General features: G+C 33.9%; 1 protein-coding gene across 1 annotated transcript in view; it reads right to left on the bottom strand.

Moving 5' to 3' along the window:
* The window catches only part of SEMA3E (semaphorin 3E), a 320,546-nt gene that overhangs the window by 49,042 nt on the left and 247,055 nt on the right, over positions 1 to 24,449 (bottom strand). Inside the window, exon 5 of the mRNA XM_058297096.2 lies at positions 5,854 to 5,947. Within this exon, the coding sequence (XP_058153079.1) occupies positions 5,854 to 5,947 (94 nt within the window). The remainder of the gene's footprint in view (positions 1 to 5,853; positions 5,948 to 24,449) is intronic.

The raw sequence follows: 24,449 nt of genomic DNA, 5'->3' as shown, positions 1-24,449 counted from the left end.
TCCATGGCCTTCTTAACTTAAGTCTCACTCAAGCATTTCTTCAAAGATTTGAGTTGCGAATATTCATATTATCTAAATAATATGAAACATATTCACCTCATGGAACAATAGATGGCTAAAGAATCATTTAACTGCCTCACTTTATAACTGAATTACATAATTTTGTTGGAAAATTACTTTATATTGCATGAACTACTTTGCACAATGTCTATATATATATATATAAAGAGAAATGAAAAGCCCTAGGGAGCTTGAAAATGGGTAAGAATGGTCCCTAAATTCCAACATCCCAGTTCACACTCATACTATGCTTAGGGTACTAAAAGAAACTGGGAAGAAAGTGTAGCTTTTTCAGGTGTTTAGTTGTTTGAGTATTTGGGTTTATTTGTTTTTGCTTTGACAGATGGCTACCATTAACTGTCAACGTTAAGATGATTTCTGAGGCATGAAAGAAGAAAAATGTATTTTAAACCTGTTCATTTGCATTTGCTGGCACCCACTGGTGTACTCTGAGATTTCTTGGTAGCAAACCAGTGACACTGATATTGCCATGATTAAACCAGTTTCTTAAGGGAAAGTCTATGGGCAATTAAAGACTAGGACTTTTCCCCCTTTTCTTTTTTTGAAAATTTTAAAAATTTTATTTTGTGGAAATCATAAGCACAGTATTCAAATAGCATCTCAGGGACTAATAGCTATGGACAGAAGCTACAGTGAGCATGTGGATAATGGGAATTCTGCCAAATGTTAGAGAGCAACAGAGTTGGATAAGAAATTATAGATATTCTTTAGGCCAGGAACATATTAAGGGAACAAATTTAAGTATAAGTTTCTATATAGTTGGGATGAATTCAAGAAACAAGCCAGCACATTCATTTGGCATATATTTTAACTTTATGTAGAAAATTTTCATTTATTTTTCTGTTTATTATATCTTACTTTTTGCCAGGTATATACTTTCATAATTCTGACTATAAATACAGTTAATTAAAATGAAAAAAGTTTATAAAAAAAGTTTAATGTTATTAAGAACTTTAAATAATTAGTTAAAATTTCCCCACATGTAATCCAACTCCCTTTCATTCAACCAACATTTACCTTTAATTCACAGAATTTGCAATGATATATATGTTCACAAAAATCTCACTATTAGGATAAATAGTACAGGAAGAAATTTTCTGTAGTTGTAAACTTCATAATTCTAGTTGCTAAAGAAAGTAACACAAGACAAATAAGTAGAGGAAGAAAATTCCAGTGACTGTAGAATATCTTATTAGTGGTTATTTATTGAAATAAAATTTAGAAGTCTTTAACTTAAAAAAATACTCTAAAATATTCCTACAACAAAGTTAACACTTTCAAAGCAAAGTGTCAAAATGTTCATGACAAATCAGAGCAATTTCCCCCTCAAGCCCCTTAGCATACCTTAGGCATTTCAAGTAGGTATTAAATTACAGCTGGAACTAGAAATACAACTATGGGGCAGAAAGAAATGTAAAATAACATAATATAATTGAGACAACAAGTATAAGTAAGAAACTGTTTTTGACAAGTAACTTTGGCTTTTACCTGAAGTTACTGAAAACATTATCAACTTAATAAGGAGATAATAGCAATGACACATCAAACATACCAGATGAAAAAACATCAGGTAGTATATTCTTTGCCTGGAGAAATGATATTTAAAAAACTCCTGGGTTCTGATTTAACAAGTCACCAAACTAATAATTTAGTGACAAGATAAATACTAGGTATCTGTAGATGACTTGAAAGGCGTAAGTAAATAATGCAGTAATTCATTTTACTGAAAAACTTCCATATTGTTTTCTCCTAACTTGGTTTTAAAATCAGGTTATAATTCTTGTATTACTTCAATGCTTACTTAAGACTACCCTGAATACAGTATTAGCAATCACACTGGAAATAAACTTGGCTAAACATACAGAAATAGTGTACCTGATGTAATAACTTATACCCCAAGATAAATTATGTTAATATGAAGTGACAGTTGATAAGCAGGCTTAATTAATATATGGTTTCATTTTTATTGATTTCTAAAGATACAAATAAAATATCAGTAAGGAACTTGTTTTGCTTAAATTCTTTTTCAAAAGGATTGTTACAAGTTATTATTTCATTCTAAGTTAGATTATAAATTTAATATAATGCTCATTAGCTTGCCTTTCACCTAGCAAATAGTCATTACTCAATTTTTTAAGTAGCTTTTACTCCCTGTAATCCTAACTGAATTTAAGTCAACTGAAATTGCTATTGTATCTGAAGTTAAGAAATTATTATATAAGAAATTTCTTTGATTTGTGAGCACATTTTCCCCTGTGAGGCCTTACAATTTTACGAATATAGCCACCTGTTTTTCTAAAATCAGTAAAATACATCTTTATAGAAATAGGCATTGAACATTAAGTATGCCATCTATAGTCAACAAAGAAACAAAGGAGGGGCAATATTCTAAGGATGGCCATCTCTTTTGTTGGAGTCTTGTCCTAACCCATCAGTAGAGAACATGTGTGTTCATAAAATATCACATTAATGCATTCTTTCCCTGACAGTATATGCTGCACTGAGCTTGCCAAATTCCAACTCAGGTAGCTCCATTTTTCCAGCACACATTCCTGCTGCTTTTTCAATGGAGTGAATTATTCTTACTTCCCCTCTTTTAAAGAGTTGCTGGCTCATGGAGGTTATCAGGTTTCGGTCCCAGTGGCTGCTGCATTTCCACAGTGAGTGAATGATCTCTCAAAGGTACTTTGGGATGAAAGTAAGTGGATAAATGTGAAGAATTATATTTTTATTTCTTCTCTTCGGAGGGACTATTCTATAACTCTTTTGTTTGGCTTGGAGGGCTCTTCTGATTTGATTTCTTTTCTAAATAAGTGAAACAGCCACCCAGATGGCAAGCACTTCACATTTCCGCATACTGTAATTCGATTTGGAAGTTCAATGAAACTCACTTGGAAATCTCCCTCCAGTAATATTTCCCCTCTTAAAATTTTCAGTCTTAAATTCCTGGCTTCATGCATAAACAAGCTTCAGGGAGCTGAGTGGTGAGTGGCAGGGTGGCCAAAGCTATAATTTTTAACTATTTAAATGAAATGTTTAAATTATTGGTCTTGTTTTGAATCTTCTTGGGATTTCACTACGGAAGCCATGTATATATTGTGCAATTCTCAACTTTTAATACTCTTTATATTATTCTTATGAATAATATTCCAAATTTATTTCTTGTTTGCCCAGGAACCTAAGTGAGTTTTTTTTTTTTAAATTTATTTCTCTCCCCTTTTCCCCTCCGCCCCCCCCCACCAGTTGTCTGCTCTCTGTGTCCATTCGCTGTGTGTTCTTCTGTGACGCTTCTATCCTTATCAGTGGCACCAGGAATCTGTGTTTCTTTTTGTTGCATCATCTTGCATGTCAGCTCTCCATGTATGCAGCACCACTCTTGGGCAGGCTGTGCTTTCACACTGGTTAGCTCTCCTTATGGGGCGCACTCCTTGCACGTAGGGCTCCCCTATACGGGGGCAACCTGCTGGCACGGCACCCCTTGTGCACATCAGCACTGTGCATGGGCCAGCCCCACATAGGTCAAGGAGGCCCAGGGTTTGAACCGCGGACCTCCCATGTGTTAGGCAGATGTCCTATCCATTGGGCCAGGTCTGCTTCCCCCTAAGTGAGTATTATGTTCAGTCAATATTTATTGAAGGCCTAGTATGTGTAAGACATTGTGCTAAGCACTATATGGTGAAAGAAAGTTGGTAAGTCTCTTTCCTCCAAACATATTCAAATCTTAAATCTGTGAATTTAGAAAAATCAATAAAAACTTTAGAAAATATTATGTCTACTAAACATTCATAGTTTAGTTCATAGGCAGCTAAATTCTTGGGAATTCCTGGTATTTATGGATCTGCCGTTCCTAAGGTTTTGATTCCTACTTAATCTAAATTGACTTACAAAAGCCTATTTCTATGTTTAAAGTCTCCTTTCTACATTTTCTGTTCTTAGGCATACAGAGAGAGAGAAAAGAGAGAGAGAGAGAAACACTTACATATAATATGTATAGACACATTTGGTTTGATAGAGCAAGTAAAATTGTTTAAGTTAATGTTTTTATTTAAATCTCTGAAGAAATTATTATGAGAAATTTCCACTATATAGTCCTTTCAAATTGTTAAGCTGAAGTAAATTTAATTTTATAAAGAAAAAAGATGTTTTCCTTTATAAATTAAAAAAAGAAAGAACAGAAGAAACTCCTTTTCAGGTCCCTGAGTTTTAAGATTGGTATGATGGAATGTAGGGAATGGGATGCAAGACTCAAAATCAACTGTCTGGAGTAAGTTCAGGGACCTATGTTCTCAAGAATGCATAGTAACTTTGGTAGCGACTCACAATCGAGTATAACATATTTTGATTAATCATCTTTGGGGAGTTTTAAGCTTTAACTTTTTATTAATTTATTTAAAAAGATTTATTTATTTATTTATCTATCTCCCTTTTCTCCCCACCCTGGTTGTCTGTTCTCTGTGTCTATTTGCTGTGTCTTCTTTGTCGGCTTCTGTTGTTGTCAGCAGCACGGGTATCTGTGTTTCTTTTTGTTGCATCATCTTGTTGTGTCAGCTCTCCATGTGGGCGGTGCCATTCTTAGGCAGGCTGCACTTTCTTTTGCACTGGGCCGCTTTCCTTACAGGGAGTACTCCTTGTATGTGGGGGTCCCCTACGCGGGGGACACCCTTGCATTGGCACGGCACTCCTTGTGCACATCAGCACTGCGTATGGGCCAGCTCCACATGGGTCAAGGAGGCCCGGGGTTTGAACTGCAGACCTCCCATGTGGTAGACAGATGCCCTAACCACTGGACCAAGTCTGCTTCCCTTTACTTTTTATTTAGAATATGAAGTCTCTACATTTTATTTTTATACTTTCTTATTTTCCACAAATGTGTAGATCTAATATTAACATATAACTCTAGAAGTTACAAATGTAATAATAGAATCTTGTACATCTGCTCCATACCTACATCAGAACATTTGAGAACTGAAAAAACACAATCATTCCTATTAGCACCTAGGTTAGGTGTCAGGGATTGCTCTCTTCCATTCTTTACTTGGGAATTCATCCATCTGTTTGTACCATCACAGTGCTAGAGAACTTTGACAAGTGTGCTATTTCAGCCCCATATAGTATAAAATAGAAGCAAAGGGTACTTTGCTATTTCTCAGGTACCTCATTCAGTCAAATTGAATCAATCTGAAAATCTGGATCAGACATGGTTAGCCATCATTCCAAAGGTGACAGTAGTCAACCCGTACCACTAATACCCCACTTTAAGAGGAATTTAGATGATATCCTTTAAAATTTCTCAAAAATTAATGACACTGAAGTTTTTGGTTGAGTCAACATTTTTCTAAACCTAGTGGCACAGTGAAAGGTACCAAAGAAGAGAATTTTTAAGTTCCCCTAAAGTTGTAGAATGACTCAAAGAAAATGAATTAACATATGTTAAAATAGTTCAATTTCTTCATCTAAATTCTTTGGATGTATTTGAATAATTGCATTTTGTGGATAGTAAATTGAGCAATGTAAAATGTGTTATATCAGATATTAAGAGCCTATTTGTCTTTCGAGAATGAGATACATACTTCATAGTATTTGCACTTATTTTAGAGTCAAATAGGCAAAAATAAGCATGGCTTGAAATTAAATATCATTGCCCCCAGCAGCAATAAGTAGATACAACAAGGCAAAGTATATAAAGAAATTATGAAAGAACATAACTGACATTGAAAAATAAGTTTCAAAAACAATATGGTGCAACCTGATGATTGCAGCAATGATAATTACCAATTAAAGTGGAGATGAAGGAGGACGTGGGGTCAAAAGGACATCTTCCTCTTCCTCTCTCAGTTCTGTGTGATTCCAGGTGAAACTGAGGATCCTTGAAAGAAACCAGAAAAGGCATTAGGGGCTTACCATCTTTAATAAGAACTTAATGGCTCAGAAAATACCTCATAAACCCTAATAAGTTGCAAAACATGGATTGTAAACAGGACACCAGTGAGTAAGATCAAGTTATTAAGGAATAAATTGGATTTTATAAATAAGCATATCAGTTTTGCAGATCAATATGTGTTCTTTCACTCCTCCTAGAAAGTACACAGGTGAGGAAATGAAAAAAAAAATAAATCAACAGTATTTACCAGTTGATCAGATACTATTATTGTGAGATGTGTCAGTTAAATACTCCAAAGGAAATGAAACTCCCTCAAGGAACTTACTACAAAAGGAGAGTCAATGATAAAAGTGGGCTTTTACTCCAGAAAGGACACTACTGATTTTTTTATAGTTTGTAAAAGAATAATGATTATATTTACTATTAATAATTTGGAAATTTTATTTTCAACCAATTTTATCTTCATCACATATTCTTTGCATAAACACCACTACTTAATAATTTAGAGAATGACTTACTGCATAAATAATTACTGCAATATGTATGTCTAAATAAATGCCATGTTATCAGCAATAGTTCAGTTTTTAAATTCTGGCTTCAGCAAATAAGATATGAAAATAAACATTTCCATGGAAAAAACTACTACTTTATTGGTCTTATTTCAAGCACATAAATGTTCCCAAATTTGAGAATTTTTCATTAATAGATATTTTTACAAGTCATCTCATTAAGTGTGTTTTAAAAATGGTTTGAGCAAAACAAAGTAGTTAGGAAAAATGATCATAAAAGTCAGTATTGAAAAACTTGTAGAAAAAACTACTTTGCAATAGAGTATCACTGATATGAGCAGCCCTGCCCATCTATGAATCATGAACCTATAAATAATTCTAAAGTTCTGAATAACCTTTGTGAGCTGCAAGACAATTCTCTCGAATTTGATCTTGCCTGTTCAGACAACCTCAGTAATCCATTCTCTATCATTGTCTTGCGACTCTTGTTTGATACCCTTTCCTCTTTCTTTTATGATATCCTAAAGTCACCATTCTGACACTGCTGTTTCAAAGCCTTTTGGTAAATGCAGCATTCAGCTGGCCCTTACTCTTAGAATTGAAACATAGTCTATAGAAACAAATGTGACCTCCTGACCCAGAGGTGTGGCTAAACTGACACTTTCAAGTCCAAAAATTGTATCTATTTAGACACTGCACACTAATTAGTAGAAGGCATGAATACCAATAAAAAATTTGAGAGATTTTTGTGTTAATTTCCCATAGGTGATATTTGCAGTGACATGAGAAAAGGTATGTTCCAGTCAGAAAGAATTATTGGTTGCCCAGCCTACATTTATGCTGAAGGAATTTCACTTTAATTTGCAAAGGAGAGTCATAGCATTATACGGAAAAAGTAGTAATCAAATTTATAAATGTAGTACTTATGCCTTTATTCACTCCCAGTTTATAGAATATTTGGGAAAAACAGGTAAGAATAAACGTTATATTTATTCTAATGCAGTCAATATCTGGATAACAGAAAACTTATGAAGGCATATGCTAAGCTGCTTTCTTAAATCAAGGATTTCTATAACTTAAAAATCTTACCATACTCAACTTTTGACCTCTAGTAACTGATGAGGTTTTTAAGGTAACAGGTATAATTAGACATCTTAAACATTAAAATTGAAACCACAGGAAAAAAACAACGTATTGTTTACTTATTCAAAGTACAATACATTCATTTAAATTTAAGCTGTCAAGTGGGTGAAACAGAAAATGCAAACTGAAGAACTACAGTTGGGTGAAGGCAATGAAGATGCAATTTCTTATAAAAGTCATAGGTTTTCATAAGTATGAACAGGTCAGAATCAAGGCTTCTGAAACACTGTTGATATGTGAATTTCAGTATGTGTCTGAGGTATCAAGTATCTGACTTATCAGTGGGTTCATTTCCAAAAAAGTTGATTGAGTCAACAGGAAACTATTCACCAAGAAACCTATAACGCTAACATTTTCAGAACAAGTAAATGAACCTTGGAATCATCCTGGAATTTTTAGTTACATATGAGGCACGATTCTTCTGTGCAAAATGAAAATCTGTATAAGTACGTGAGATGACATATTCTTTTAAGAAAATTCTAATTTGACTTTTAGACTCCTCATCAAGGAGCTATACCTCAGGTCCAAACTCAGATGCACCTTGACTGAACTCTTCTCTCTTTCTCCAAGACAGTTCAAATACCTGTCTCTCATCGACTTGATTAATGACTAAACCTATGTCAACAAGTGGACATTTTAAAATGATGAACAAGGGAAATGAAACTTTTCTGTCTGCTTTTTCCATTATTGCTAAAAATCTGTATTTTTAAAGCTTAAAGGATTTATAGTCAATCATATTCATTTTAAAAATGCATATGTTCTGAAGTTTCTGATTTTTTGGTTCACTATTGATTTTGAAAAAGATAATATATTGCAGTAAATTTGCTTTAGAAAAATAACAGTCTCTTTACATGCAAAGAAAAGAAATCTTTAGTGGATATATTCCTTTCATCTATACATGGTAACACTTGGTTACTAATACTTCCCTAGTCAAATAATGCACAAAATGGCAGACAGTGTCAAATTAAATTATAGAATGGGGTACTTCTTAAATTTGAGCAAGTAAATTCTAATGAGTATTTTAAACATCATAATATTTATAGAAAAATAATGACTAGTTACTTTGAACACCTGAAAGTTCTATAATTTCCCTATCATCACTTTTCACAGGTCTTTTTTGGCCATGTCCCCAGACTTCACAGGTTAGCTAGTGAACAGTTTAATTTCTAATTGGGAAGTTGTTTCATAGCATGGAAGTCTCCACATTTATTTTTATTCATCAAAACATGTCACCTTTTTCACAGTAGTGTAATATAGATATGGTCAATATTTTTTATTTGAATCATGGTATGCTTGTAACATTGATTCTTTGTTTTTGAATTGCTAAGTCAAATGAGATTTTCCAGTTTTTATAACAATGGCTATTATGATGTTATTATTAAAATAGCATTTGATAGTAAAACCTAGTAAAAGGCTAACATTTTTAATATTGTGACTTCTAAGTATGGCTATGATCTTTACCTCAAGTTATTTTGAGCCCAGCTTCATTTGCTGATACAAGGTATAGTTTTATCACATCTATTCAGTTACCTGTGACAAATGAATGAGTGCTCACAATAAATCTCATCTAAGTACATTATACAAACTCATAACCTTAAAACATACTTATATGATACCTTATAACTGTTAAACAAAATAATTTAGTGTCAGAATAGGTAAGAACATGAAACTATCATTCACTTTCTTAATCAATGCTTTATGACATTGTAAAAAAAAAAAAAAATCTGCCAATGGTTAAAGCTGACCAAACCTAGAAGTGGTTTGCTTATTTTATGAACATATTCAAGAATGCTGTTTTTGACCCATCAATCTTTGTTGATAACAACAATAAGATTTACACTGAATAAAATCAGGAAACACGAACAAGTTCGGAAAGGTAATTTCTATGAGAGATAATATGAATAATACAACCACATTCTGAACCAATTTTATTACTCCGTTCAAAACTTTGCACCACACCTTCTAAATCCTTAATCATGGTTAACAAATCCCTGTAATCAAACTCAATTTGCAGCATGTACTGAGATTCATAGTTCCTACAGAAGGCAGAAAAAAGGTCCCTCAGAGATGTCCACATCTTAATCCCCTGAACTTGTGAATATGTCATCACACAGTAAAAGGTATTCTATAGATATGATTAAGTTAAGGACCTGGAAATGGGGAGATTATCCTGGGTTATCATTATATAACCACAAGGATTTTTAAAAGATTCAGAGAAGATGTGATGACAAAAGCAGAAAACTAGAGTGCTGCAGTGTGCGAAAGACTCACGCCGCCTCTGGTAGATTTAAAGATAGAAGAATGGGCTTATGAGCCAAGGAATGTGGTGGCCTCTAGAAGGAAGAAAATAGGTTCTTCCCTCAGAGCCTCCAGAAGTAACCTAGCCCTGCTGACACCTTGATTTTAGCCCAGTGGGACTCATTGCTGACTTCTGAACTATAGAACCATGAGATAACAAATGAATATTGTTTTAAGACACTAAGTTTGTAGTAATGTATTTCAGCTTCCACAGAAAATGAATATAATTCCCAAAGAGATCGTATTTCTTGTACAAGTTCTTTCAAATGGTGGTTTTCTTTTCTCCTACATTATTCTGGGAGATAGTACCAATATTTGTTGGGCCTTCCAATGCATATTCTAAACCACTAGGCTATTAACCATTCTTTCAAAAATGCATCCCTTCTTTTTGACCTTGAATAAAAGGGGGAAATGGCAAAGACAAATGAGTTTATATGGCTAAGAGTCTTCCAAAAAGAGTCGGGATGCCATCAGAGCGGTCAAGCTTACGCACACCTCAGCACGACCCCAGAGAGAGCCAAAGTAGATACAACCCTAGGTGCTGTTCCCCTGAAGGCTATGGATATCCACAAGGTATATGGTCATGGCAGATGGATTTGGAGTTCTGTGCCATGCCAGAGGGCCCTACTTTGGAATTTGTGCTCCTGAGTGTGATGCGACCTTCCCACACATGCCTCTTGTCACTTTTACTGAACCTGTGGTTGGTGCTAGGGATGGTGCATACTCAGGGGACTTGAATCTCTGAACTGCCCATGTGCCAGCTGGGCCGTGAGCCTCAGCAGAGTTGCAATTCCTACTCTCTGGTTCATTGGACTTACCCAGGTCAGCTAACAGGGAGGTGAAGATGGTCAACCACCACAGCAGGGAATCAAGAGTACCAACAACTGCAAGCAGAGGAATTGCATCCATCATTCATGTGGAATCTAAGCCCCCTCTTGATCCAGAGGTGGAGTAGACATCACCATCCCAGGGCCCACAGAATGTAGGAATAAAATATGGATTAGAGTGGACTTACTGATATTCTACTACAAAACTATTGTGACTAGTAATAGAAGAAATTGTAACATTGAGGTGGAGAAAGTGACCACAATAGTTGCTGAGGGCAGGGAGAAGGAAGAAGAAATGTGATGTGGGGGCATTTTTGGGACTTTGAGTTGTCCTAAATGATTGCAGGGTCAGATGCTGGACTTTATATATCCTGCTTTAACCTACTGAATGTACTGGGGGAGAGTATGAACTACAGGGTAAACTATTATCTATGTGGTGCAGCAGTGCTCCAAAATGTGTTCACTGAGTGCGATGAGTGTGCCACAATGATGGAGGAGGTTGTTGGTGTGGGAGGAGTGGGGGGTATATGGGAACCTCTTATATTTTTTAATGTAACTTTTTTTTTGGTGATGTATATATCTTCAAAAAAATACAATTTACAAAAATGATGGGGTGGAGGTGGGGAGTGGGGTATATGGGAGCCTCTTATTTTTTTTTTACGTTTTTTAATGTAACATTCTTTGTGATCTATTAACTTTAATTTAAAAAGTGTAAAAAAAAACACCAAAATAAACCTGTTAAAAAAAACAACAAAAAAATAAAACAGCTGGGTTACAGCTAATCCAAAAAAAAAAAAAAAAGGAAAATTAAAAACTTTTCTGCATCAAAGGACCTTATCATGAAAGAAAAAAAGAAAACTTACTCAATGGGAGAAAATATTTGGATATTACATAACCAATAAGAATTTGGATATATATACATTGAGAAGATATAAAATCCTATAATCCTATAAAGACAACCCATTTAAAAATGGGCAAAATACTTAAATAGACGTTTCTCCAAAGAAGATATATAAATGACCAAAAGGCACACGTAAAGATCCTCAAACTCATTAGCTATTAAGGTAATGCAAATCAAAACCAGAATGTGATTCCATTTCACTCCCACTAAAATAACAATTCTTTAATAAATGGAAATATACAAGTGTTTGAGAAGATGTGGAGAAATAGCAACATTCATTGCTGGTGGGAATGTAAAATGGTGGCAGTTGCTGTGGAAGACTAGCAATTCCTCAGAAAGTTATGTATAGATTTACCATATGAACCTGCAATCCCACTTCTAGGTAAATATCAAAATTATTTGAAAGCAGGACACACACAATGTTCATAGTGGCATAATTTACAATTTGTCCAAAAATGAAATAAGCCAAATGCCCATCAACAAATGGATAGATAAATAAAATGTGGTATATGCATGAAATTGAATATTATTCAGCCATAAAAACTAATGAAGTTCTGACAAATGTGACAACTTGGATGAACTTTGAAGACCTCATGTTAAGTGAAAAAAAGGACAAATATTGTTTGAAATAATTAAAATAAGCAAATGCAGAGAGTCAGAATCCAGAATATATGTTACCAGGGTCTGAGGAGAGGGTAGGGAATTAGGACCTAATGCTTAAATCGTACAGTTCTAGTAAGGTTGATGGTAAAGTTTTTGGTGATGGATAGTGGTAATGGTAGCACAACATTGCGAATGTAATTAACAGCACTCAACTATATATATGAATATGATTAATAGGAGAAATTTAGGGTTTTTTATATTTTAAAAGACTAATTTAAAGAATGAATATACAGTATAAGCATACATTGTAAATGATGGAATATATAATAGTTAATAGTACAATTATAAAAGTGTTCTTTCATGATTATAACATAATCACTAATGGAAGGTATCAATAATAAGTTGGTATATAGGAACTTTGTATTTTATGAACGGTTTTTCTGTATATCTACAACTTCTCTAAAAAAAAAATCAATATGCAAAAAAAAAAATCCATCCCTTCCATCTGAGAACTCTCTTAGAAATCTCTGTTGCTGTCATCCACTTAAATCAATATCATCAATACTCACAATCAATGCTTCCCAGAGTTCTGCATCCTAAACCCACTCATAATGCCATGGACTTCCATGTCCATTTGCTGTTGTATAATCTAACATCACGAGTCTTAGCTCCTCAGTTGCCAGAATCTTCAAGAGCCACTGCTCATCAGCCATACACTAATGCCTTTGGACCTCATATCCAGCGTAACTGCTCAACTGTGGGATAATAAGCTTGAACGTTCTGTTGACTCACCGCAGCATTTCACCCTTACAGCTCTTCTCCATTATTATGCATGCGACTATAAATGTTATTTGACTTCATACATGCCTCCAATATTGAGATTCCTTAACTTCTTTTCACAAAACACACCAGTCCATTCCCTTCTTCTCTCTTTAGTCCTCAACTCCTTTTACTATCATTCTTTCATCCATGTGTCAGCCTTTTCCATTCTTAAACATAAGCTACTGGTAACTGCTGGAGAAAACCATTAATGGCAATCACTGACTTTGGCTCAGTCCTCAAAATTGCCAAGTAATTTATATGTTTCCCTAGACAGTTCCTTTTACAAGTCCTTAAAGTAGCTATTTACTCAAGTACTCTATACTTCTCTGATTGCACTCAGCAGACAACCTCACATCTCATTTTTGATGGAGAAAATATTTCCATTATTTGTGTAATTATATAAAAATAGTTATCTGATATTTCCTGTATGCCAGGTCCTGAGCCAGGAACTGGAAACGTTGTAAACAAAACAAAGCACTGTGCCTTATCTTTCTGCTGTTCTTAGAACAATACTCCAAAGATAATTTTTCTCCGTATTTTCTTTTCCTTTCACAATATCTTACACTGCGGCCTGCTTCTTGGCATGTCTCTTTTATCACTTATCACCTTGATTTTTTTAACGAAATATTTCTTATTTATTTTGTTTACTTCTTATTTATCCCTGCTAGCATATGAGTACCATGATATCCCCTTGATTTTAACACCAGCTTCCCGAGGATTCACCCCAGCTCCAGCCATCTACTCTTCATTCTTCATTCTGCTGAGAAAGAGTCGTTCCTGAAATGAGGAATTTCCTATGATTCCCCTAGATAAAACCCTTCCCTGATATCCTATAGCCTCCAGAATAAAGTCAAAAGCCATCATTATTTGAAATAAGGGACTCTATACTTAAGTAATTCCATATTTATAAAATGCTGCTTTCACAGCCTGTACACTTACCTTTCTGAACTTCTTGCATACTTCTGTATATCTCTTCCTCAATCTCATCTGTGTGCTTAAGCTATTAATGCCCACATAACCCTATAATTTCAGCACAAACCTCACCATACTTAGGAATAATTATTTTACCCCTTTGTCTACTTTCTCCTTTTTTACACTTTTTATCATCTTTTATCTGATTCACCATTCTGGATTACAATTGTCTACTTGTTTGTCTCTCTTCCCTAATGGTTTTCAAGGTTTCCATGAGGAAACAACCCATGTGCCATTTATCTCTCAATTCCCTTTATGAAATACAATGTCTGACACATAATAAATGCTCAGTAACTTTATTTTGTTCGAATAAACACTTCTTTCCAGAAAGACTGTTTTCTTATCTCCTTTCTTGTGTGACCCTAGCATATTTTTGATAGATCCAAAACAACTCGCAAAACATGGTGTAGATAGGTATATTTATTTAAAACCTTGGCAATTTGTTTAAATTGTTACGCTATGCTGTTCATGCTTTCTTGGGGTTGCCTATATGGCAATATCATAATTCTGTTTCTTTAATTTATTTCAATTGCCATAGGCTTTAGTAAAACTGATTAGAATGCTAACAACTAAAGGAAGAGCAGATATGTTCTTAGTTTCCCCAGTCAATGAAGATGATACAATTTTTATTAAAAAAATATTGATTTTACAATTGATGAAGGACTCTTGTCACAATTACTATATTAGTATTTAACATGCCATGCCAGTTATTTAAAAATAAAAAAACAGACCTTTATATATTTTGTCATAACTTACAAAATTGTGCAGGACAGAGTGTAAACTATAATGTAAACTATAATCCACACTTGATGGCAATGCTCCAATACATGTTCATCAATTGTAACAAATGTGCGACACTAATGAAGGATGTTGTTAATGTGGGAAAATGTGTAGGAGGGGTAGGAAGTGGGGCATATGGGAATCCCCTATATTTTTTATTTAACATTTATGTAATCTAAAGTTTTTTTTAAATTAGCTAAAAAAAGAACAACAAAGATGATTTATTTTATCCTCAGTGACCTTGCTAATGATGCTATGTAGTTTGAAAATACAGTGAGTTTATAATATGGCAGTGCAATCATTTGTTACAAAAGCTTCCCTTTTACCACATGATTGATTTTTTAAATGAGTTAAAAGTCTTCTCTTGATATCATTAGGTAATGAAACTTCAATACTGAATTGACAGTAAAGACTGAGGTCTTCTTAATTTTTATCAAATAACTGACTTGACAGTAGATTTTAATGATTTAATTGATATCTTGCTCCATGATTTTAGAACAGAGTTTCTATTTATCTTGCTAAACTACATATGACAGAAACATGTATTGATTCAATTCATCTCATTTCCTCAGGTCTCTATATCTTTCAACCTTATACAATTGAGATGTTGAAGATTTTAAAAAGAAGAAAAAAGAAAACTTACCTTAGACTGAATAGGACTGATTTCATGATGGAAAGGAGGCAGGAGATTCTAAACTTTTCTTACTTTGATTTGCATAAATTAAGCTAATTTCAAAATCAACTATAATTCAAGAATAAATTTCTTACATTATTTTAAGAACTCACTGTGGGTTTAAACACAGTGTTTAATATAGTGAATCCAATAAAATCCTAAAGAATGAATAATATAAATTTCTTCCATGAAGTGGAATTCAGTAACCAAACCAACCAGAAAACTTGAGCCATGATGACATTGTCAATGACCCCAAAACAATCATGTTTATGGTTCAAGCAATGTGTAAGGTTGGTGTTTAAGCCTATTGAGAATTTTGGGCAATATTACACTGGGTTTCTATTATTTCTGTTTTAACAGCTGGAATTTCTGCCTGAGTAATGTGGCTTAAATTTACAAGACACTAATAATATTAACAGCGTGGGCTGTACTTTTTGTTTCAGTGCAACCTGGAGAAGTTTTTCAGTGGGTCCTCCTGCACTTGACAGAAGACAAGACATCTAGCTAAAATGTGAGCAGATAAATGTGCTTATCAGAAAAATGTAAAGTATAAATGGTAGATCTTTCCACAGGTTAGTTTTTCCCTTTGAGTTTTCAGGGGAGCCCTCAGAACCCAGCAAGCCTGCTGGAAGTTATTTTCCAGAGATGTAAGTCACTGCATATCAGGTATTAAATGTGATGCCAATTAAGCAGAATGAGAGCCTCCCATTCATAAATAGCTTCATTAACTAATACTGCTATTCTTGACCTATTTGCCACTGGTATCTTCTGAAAGATGTCAGAAGTAGATTAAAATATACAAGTACTACTGGGCAAATCAAATCATTATTTATTTTGTTGGCTATTTCTAGAGGTTAATAAAAGGACTAAAATAGACAATGAGCATTACATATATTATTGTCAACAAAGGAAAATAAGCAAAGGTGCAGTATGTTTTTTTAATTAGAAATAAAATTTTTTAGGAGGTACTAGGGATTGAACCCAGGACCTTGTACATGGGAAGCAGGTGCTCATGAGTAACATCTGCTCCTCAGTAAGAACTGGGTTTTTGTTACTTTGTTTTTGTTTTTCAGAGTTACCCGTGATTGAACCTGGGACCTTGTACATGGGAAGCAGGCACTCAACCGCTTGAGCTGCATCCACTCCCCAAAGATGGAATTTTGATTTATAAATGTTTAGAATAAATAACCATACATGCAATTTAGTTCTTCACATAATAATATGTATTACAAATTACTTTTAAATATGATGTTTTTCCTTTCTTATGCCAAGCAATAAAAATATTTATGAATAAACGTTGGAGGCCCTGATCAAGATGTTGTGTGAGATACTTCAGAGCTCAACTGTCCCCACAGAATGTTGAACAACCAGCAAGAACCAGCAGAAACATCTTTCTCAAAACTCCAGAAAAACACTTAAAGGGTTAACATAACAGGGTAAGCACTAAATCAAGAAAAGGCCCATTCCTGATAAACTGGCTAGTCTTCCTCTACCCACTTTCTGGCTCCATACAGAGCAGGCAGTACTCCAGTGTGGATTCTTGGTCCTGGTTCCAGAGGGAGCAGAGTAACACTTGCGTACACAGGGAGCATATATGATGCTCAGGTGCTATGCTGTCAGGAGGTCAAACCACATGGTTGTTCTGACTGAAAGTACCAGTGAAGCCAAGCCTTCAAGTCATCACAGCACAACTACCAGATTTGTGAGTGAACACGCTTCCATTTGATTCCAGCCTGAAGTCATTTGAATATTCTCACCTCGGGTCGCAGACATTGTCTCAAGGCAGAGAAAAGCTTCCCTCATTGTGATCTGTATGAATCCCTGACTCAGAGAATCCATGCACATAATAAAATGCTTGTTTTAAGAACATGGTGAAACGGGAATACTGGTGCATTGCTGACAGGAAAGTAAAACTGTATGGCCACTACGGACAATAGTGTGGGGGTTCCTCAAAAAGTTAAATATAGAATTACCAGATGTCGCATCAATTCCACTTCTAGCTATCTAGCCAAAAGAACTGAAACAGGGACTCAAACAAATACTTGTACATGAATGTTCACAGCAGCACTGTGTATAATAACCGAAAGGTAGAAACAACCCATATATCCATCAAAAGATACCCAGTGTAAGCTATGGACCATAGTTAGTGGTAATAGTGTTATCATGTTTTTTTCATAATCTATAAGAAATGTTCCACAACAATGTAAGGTGATGGTGGAGGACTGATGTATGGGAATTCCGCTTATCATGCATGAGTGTTTTGTAAGCGCACAACTTCTCTAACAAAAATAAATGTTAAAAATAATAATGTTGAATGCGAAAAAAAAAAAAAAGATGAGTGGATAAACAAAATGTGGTATATCCATACAATGGAATATTATTCAGCCTTAAAGAGGAATGAGGTGCTGATAGATGTTACAATGTGGATGAATTGCAAATACATGAAGCTAACTAAGTAAAATAAACAAGACACTAAAGGCCACATATTGTATGATTCCATTTATATAAACTGTCCAGAATAAGTAATTCCATAGAGACAGAAAGCAGATTTTTAGTTGCCAGGGGCTGGAGAAGGGGAAAAGCGGAGTGTCTGCTTAATGGTATGGAGTCACCTTTGTAGGTGATAAAATGTTTTGAAAATAGAGGTGCTAATGTGAGTGTGAACTGGTATAATCTTGCAGAAGGCAACTTAGCAATAAGTAGAAAAAATCTTAAAAGCATTTTTACCTAAATAAAACAACAATGACTGGCCATTTTACTGTTAAGATTAATTGGAATGAAAACAATTTTGGTATTACCAAAATTGACATGCGTGTGAGGAACTTGTATATTCTTTTCAAAGTGTTAATTGGTGCTATGATTTTGAAGATTAATTTTGGGATGTCTATCAACTTCAATGATAGCTTGACCCTTTGAGCAAGAAATTCTTCTGCCTAGAATTTATTCTGCACCAGATAAGAGCACAAGGGTTTTCACTGTCAAATTGTCTTTATTAGGAAACAAAACATACCGAACATAAATGTCCATCAATACAGACTGATTAAGTAAATAGGGTATAGTCACACAAGAGAATGCATAACATCTATTTTATTTTTTTCTCAAAATTCAGGCAATTAAATAATATATTTGAGTAGGATTTAGAGCTGGAATTCAAATGTGTTGTGAAATGTTTGCTATTCATTTTATGTTTCTGGAAGCTTGGATATTGCATTGAGCATGTATCGCATTTTTAAACTAATTATTTAAAGTATCTTAATTATTTTTACCAGTTATTTCTGGCAAAGATATAAAAAAGATTTGACTAGAAAAAAGGTCAATTTATACCATATGCATACACATACCAAAAAGGAAAGTAATTCATATATCCAAAAACAAAAGTGGAGTATCAAATATAAGTAGGTTGAAATCCTCCATTCAACAAGGACAGTCTCTGTAAAGGGAGTAACATACTAGTATCTACTTGTCAGGTTTGTTCTGAGACTTGAGGAAGTAGGCTTTACCAAATGCCTTGTTTGTAGTAAATAATCTTAAAAACAAAATTATTATTTTTATTATTAGAAATGAGAGGATGCTAAAATTAAAAGTAGTATGTATTTGGAGATGATGCTTACAAACAAAAGGGACTGAGCATTCCATCAAAGTATGGCTAGTGTACCACCTACAGAAGCCACACTTGGCTATTTCCAATGTTGACTTTTGCTCCCAACGCAGATCTACTAAAGGAGAACCACTTGGCCTGAGATCTTGAAATCTCCATTTTCTGACACATTCCCAACTAAAGTTTCTACAATAAAGGCAAAGAACTACAGTTCTAATCAAGCTTCCCAAGCAGTTTAGAAGCTTTTATTTAAAAAAATGAATGATCCCAGAAGACTTTGACCTCAATATTTATAAAAATATCTATTCCATAAAAAGATATTACTAAGAATTTATTGGATAAGTACCTTCTTGTTTTCTACAAGAAACTTTTCATAAATTTTTAAAAATTTAAAAATTTGAAACTAATGTTTTATAAGAATTTTATAAGTGTCAAATGTGTCTAGTTAATTTTAAGGGAGGAGACAGGGCAAAACTAATCATTTAAAAATATACAAAAAGTGACAACATGTAAAAGAATACAATGTGGAGTTAATCAGAATTTTATTACAGATGGTAACTCCAAAGTCTTTATTTTATAAGTATATAGCACTATTAAAACAGATTATATAATCAGTTACATATATTTCATTGAAGAAATATATTATGGTCCTAGTCTAAAAATTTATAATTTAATTCAACATTTTATTGGTTTTCTATATTTAATTTTTGTGTTATGTTTGTTTTTTATTTTTAAAGAAGCTGTAGATTACATAAATGTTACATCAAAAATAAAGGGGATTCCCTTATGCCCCAGCCCCTCTCCCTCCCACACTTTCCCCCATTAACAACATCTTTCATTAGTGTGGTACATTTGTTACAATTGATGTACACATATTGAAGCATTGCTACTAACTGGATTGTAGTTTACATTATAGTTTACACTCTACCCTGAACCATTTATAGGTTTTGACAAATGTATAATTGCCTGTATCCATCATTGCAATGTCATCCAGGACTATTTCAATGTCCCCAAAATACCCCCAAATTACACCTATTCTTCTCTCTCCCTCCCCTCAGAAATTCTGGTGGCCTTTTTTATCGATAATACAAGTTCTTCCATTGCTAGAATAATAATGTTTATAATAGAATAATAATAAGTCTACTTTAGTTCATTGTTCATTCCCCAAATCTGAGGATTTTAGGATGGTGATGCCCACTCTGTTTCTGATTGAGGGGGGCATAGATCCCATGGGGCAGATCGATGGAGCTATCTTGCTTACAGTTGCAGACACTCTCCGTTCCTTGGGATGGGCATTAGAAAATATGCCATGTCTTTTTCATATACAATAAAAAATTCTAACAGTACATTTGTGAAAGCCATCATTTAAATGAAGACTAAAATAAACTGATAGCAATTCCCCACTGTATGGCACATAGCTACCACTTATTAAAAACTTGTAAATTGGATATCTGAAAACGATCTAATTTAATTGATCAATAGATCCTTTGCTTACAAAGGGAACAATATAAGATACTCTTGACATATTTGTAAAGGATTGTTATATTGTTTTGGGGGGTATCCTACACCTATTTAATAATTTTCAACTGAGATATAAAAATAAAAGGGTTAAATTCATGTACTAGGCAAACTCAAGGGCAAACTTCAGTAGGTAAATTAGATACTCATTCAATATGTTCTCAGGTTGTCAATAAATTAACACAATTTCATGTTACTTGTTTTTATTTTTAATAATGTCAACCATATGTTTCTTGCCATAAAATGAAAAGCTGTATTCTATATACTTTCAAGTCAACTAGGCACAGAAGACCAAATTTATTTCTGTCCTTCCTGACATGAATTACCATGTTGTTCCACATTTTGGTAGAATTGGCTATTCTGAGCATAGATGACAGATGTTTATTATAGAGTTACATCTAATAGCATATTAATAACACCCTTTTTTTTTTTTACAAAGAAACAAAAGCATGTGCACTTTTAGTACATTTTGTATCAGTTTTAGCAAAATAAGTGACAAGCCTTGAAAAAGTTACATTTTCTTTCTCATTTCTCCCTGTTACCTTCAGTACAGTTTCTGGAATAGAAGATGCCTTTTTTGTTCATCTCTGTAACTTAATAGTTAATACATGTAATGATGAACTTGCAAGATAATATACCAAATTATTTATGGGTATATATTATCCAAAAGATCCTTGAATTAACAGCCCATAAGCTAGGCTTTACTTAAACAGAGAAAATATTGAATTTTCATCTATTTATCAATGTATACATGCAAAGCCTCACTCAAATGTTCTAAAAAATGAAATATTTTAAAAGAAAATAGCATCTTCATTTATAACTATAACAATAAACATATCATTAGTCTTGCATAATCAAAACCTATGGTGAATGCTTTAAATTAATATCTGTTTTTACACAAAATGTTATTTTTAATCCTTATGATAACTTCTACCTACATATCCAAAGGTTTGCAACTAGGTATTTTATATAAAACTCAATGGTGTGTAATGCTAATTTTACTCAGCATTAATTTTGTTTTTGCTGTTGTATAGATAATTTTAAACTTTGCTCTATATTATAAATCTGTGTGGTATAACAAGGAACACTAGAAAGGGTAATATTTCAAAGCACTGTGGGTAAATGATGGATTATTCAATAAATGGTGTTTGGACAACTGCATTGCCATCTGGAAAAAAATAAAGTTTGATTGCTACCTCATGCTTTACGCCCTACAGCCAAATTCCAGATTGCTCAATGATTTAAATATAATAAATATGATCATAAAAATAATAGAAAAAGACAATAAAAAAAGGGTATAGGAAAAGCCTTTAAAAATAGACAAAAACCCAGAAGGTGTAAAAGAAAAGACTGATAAATTCTATGACTTAACTTTTAAAAAAAACCTAGATGAAAATAAAATCACAAACTTTTTTCACTCAAAGAAAAAGCAAATGTTTCTCTTTTCTTTATTATGTAAAGAAATCATACAAGCCAATAAAAAACATAACCAAATAAAATATGAAAAAAAGAAAAGTACAGTAAGAGAGGAGGAAATTCAAATGGCTCTTAACATGTAACACTCAATCTAAAATCATAATACATGAAATGTAAATGAAAACTAAACTAAGAAGTAATAAGCACCCTTAGCCTGCACCCTTATTTATAGTCTATGAATAATATTTTTCATTGAAATGAAATAGGACTCTTTGGAGAAATGGCTAATCACAGATGTGAGTCCATAAATACATAAGATAGGCATGGATTATTTCTCATTTAAGAAAGCAAGGGATGGGAAGTGGATTTTGCTCAACTGGTAGAGCGACCGCCTACCACATGGGAAGTCCAGGGTTCAAACCCAGGGCCTCCTGGCCCATGTGGTGAGCTGGCCCATGTGCAGTGCTGATGTGCTCAAGGAGTGTCATGCCATGAAGGAGTGTCCCCCGTGTGGGGGAGCCCCACATGCAGGGGGTGTGCCCCATAGGGAGAGCCGTCCTGCATGAAGGGGGCGCAGTCCACCCAGGAGTGGCGCTACACACACAGAGAACTGTTGCAGCAAGATGATGTGGAGGAAAGGAGGCGCAGTATCCCAGCGCCACTGACAAGAATGCAAGTGGACGCAGGGGAATACACAACAAATGGACACAGACAGCAGACAAGTGGGGGCCGGGGAAGGGAAGGGAAATAAAAATAAATAAATAAATAGATCTTTAAAAAAAAAAAAAGAAAGCAAGGGAGCTATCAAAACTATTAGGATTGCATCACAAAGACTTTATACCAACTTGAAGACATACCTACTGGTCAAGAGGGCCAATTTCTTCATCAATAAGGATAATAAATGCAATGGACTGAAATGCAGCAAATATGTTTAAATCCATAAATTTACAGTGTTTCAGAAAAGCAAATAAAATTGGTCATCAATGATTGATGCTGGTTTACCAGCTCATGTTTAAAAAAAAACAGCAAATAAAGGAAAAGAATGAAGCATTTATATTCCTTTCTTATACTGTAACAATAAACTGTAAGGCTAAACACAAAAAGAACTATAGGTAAATATTGTGCTCTAATTAGTAATTTGTTTTTCACAAACAAAAGGTTAGAAATTATGTACCTTCTTTAATGTATTCTAGAATTGAGCAAATAAGGAAATATATTGTGGATAATTAGAGCCAGGTTTCTCACTATTAGAGAAAATTTTTTTAAAATAAGGAAAGGAAGAAAGCTAGAATGAACTCTGTGGTGCGGATTAAAAATCAACTCATGGTTTTTAATAATATATACTTCAGATAGAGATATACAGAAATAGGCATAGATATTTGTAAAACTGTGTGTACATCTATTTCTTAGCTTTTGTCTGCTGAAAGGACCCAGAAAAACTGACATGCCAGTAACCTAACATCCAGATCCTTGTTTCAAAGTCCATTGTCAGTGAAAGAAACCAAGGCTTCTTGGAAAAATGACTTATTTCAAGGCTTGGGCAGGAAGAATATATCTGATATGCGCTGAACATGTAGTGTAAAAAAGTAGGTAAGTGTTCATAAAATAATGGGGGCACTGCTAAAGAACATAGGGCCTTGAAGAACTCCCAGTGGTCAAATGTGAAGCAATTTGAGTGAAAAAAAATTTAACGTATTATAACCCATAAAACAAAATAAATACCCATGAGTACATGATGATAAAAAAGAATAAGTGAAAAAATAAATACATGGGAAGAAGGAAGAGCTCTTCCTCATAGTAAAATTCCAAAATTCCAATAAATAAATATAGAAATATCACATATTTATGATAGAAATATAAAATACCACTTGGTAAACACCATAGAAATAATTACTTCAGGCAATAATCATCAACGGATGTAAAAGTAGTGGGCAAAATTTGATGGCAATCAGGATATTTGCATTGCTCAAAGAATCTCTTCATAGATAAGTAGTAATTATAAAGGGAAAATCCATAGACGACACTTTAAATAAGTGATCAAATTAACTTCACTATTAATGAGGTCTATAATGTCATGTACCTCCTAATATACTGCATGAGAAGGGCACAGCACCAATTCTGTGGTATTTTTGCCTAAAAACAAGAATTTAATCATGAGGAAATACTGCACAAAACCAAACTGAGAGACATTTTACAAAATAGCATGCCGCTATTCTTTTAAAAAATGTCAAGGTCGTGAAAGACAAAAATTGAGGAACTATCCCAGATTGAAGACTAAGAGACAAGACAATTGAATGTGATATGGGCTCTTAGATCCGATTCTGGACAAGAAAATGAATATTAGTTGACAACTAACAAAATTTAAATAAGGTCTATAAATAAGTTAACTATATGATATCAATGTTAAATTCCTCATTTCAATAATTG

The sequence above is a fragment of the Dasypus novemcinctus genome, chromosome 5 (assembly GCF_030445035.2).
Source record: "Dasypus novemcinctus isolate mDasNov1 chromosome 5, mDasNov1.1.hap2, whole genome shotgun sequence".
Taxonomy (NCBI): domain Eukaryota; kingdom Metazoa; phylum Chordata; class Mammalia; order Cingulata; family Dasypodidae; genus Dasypus; species Dasypus novemcinctus.
The sequence above is the reverse complement of the archived record's forward strand: the minus strand, read 5'-3'. Positions and strand labels throughout refer to the sequence as shown.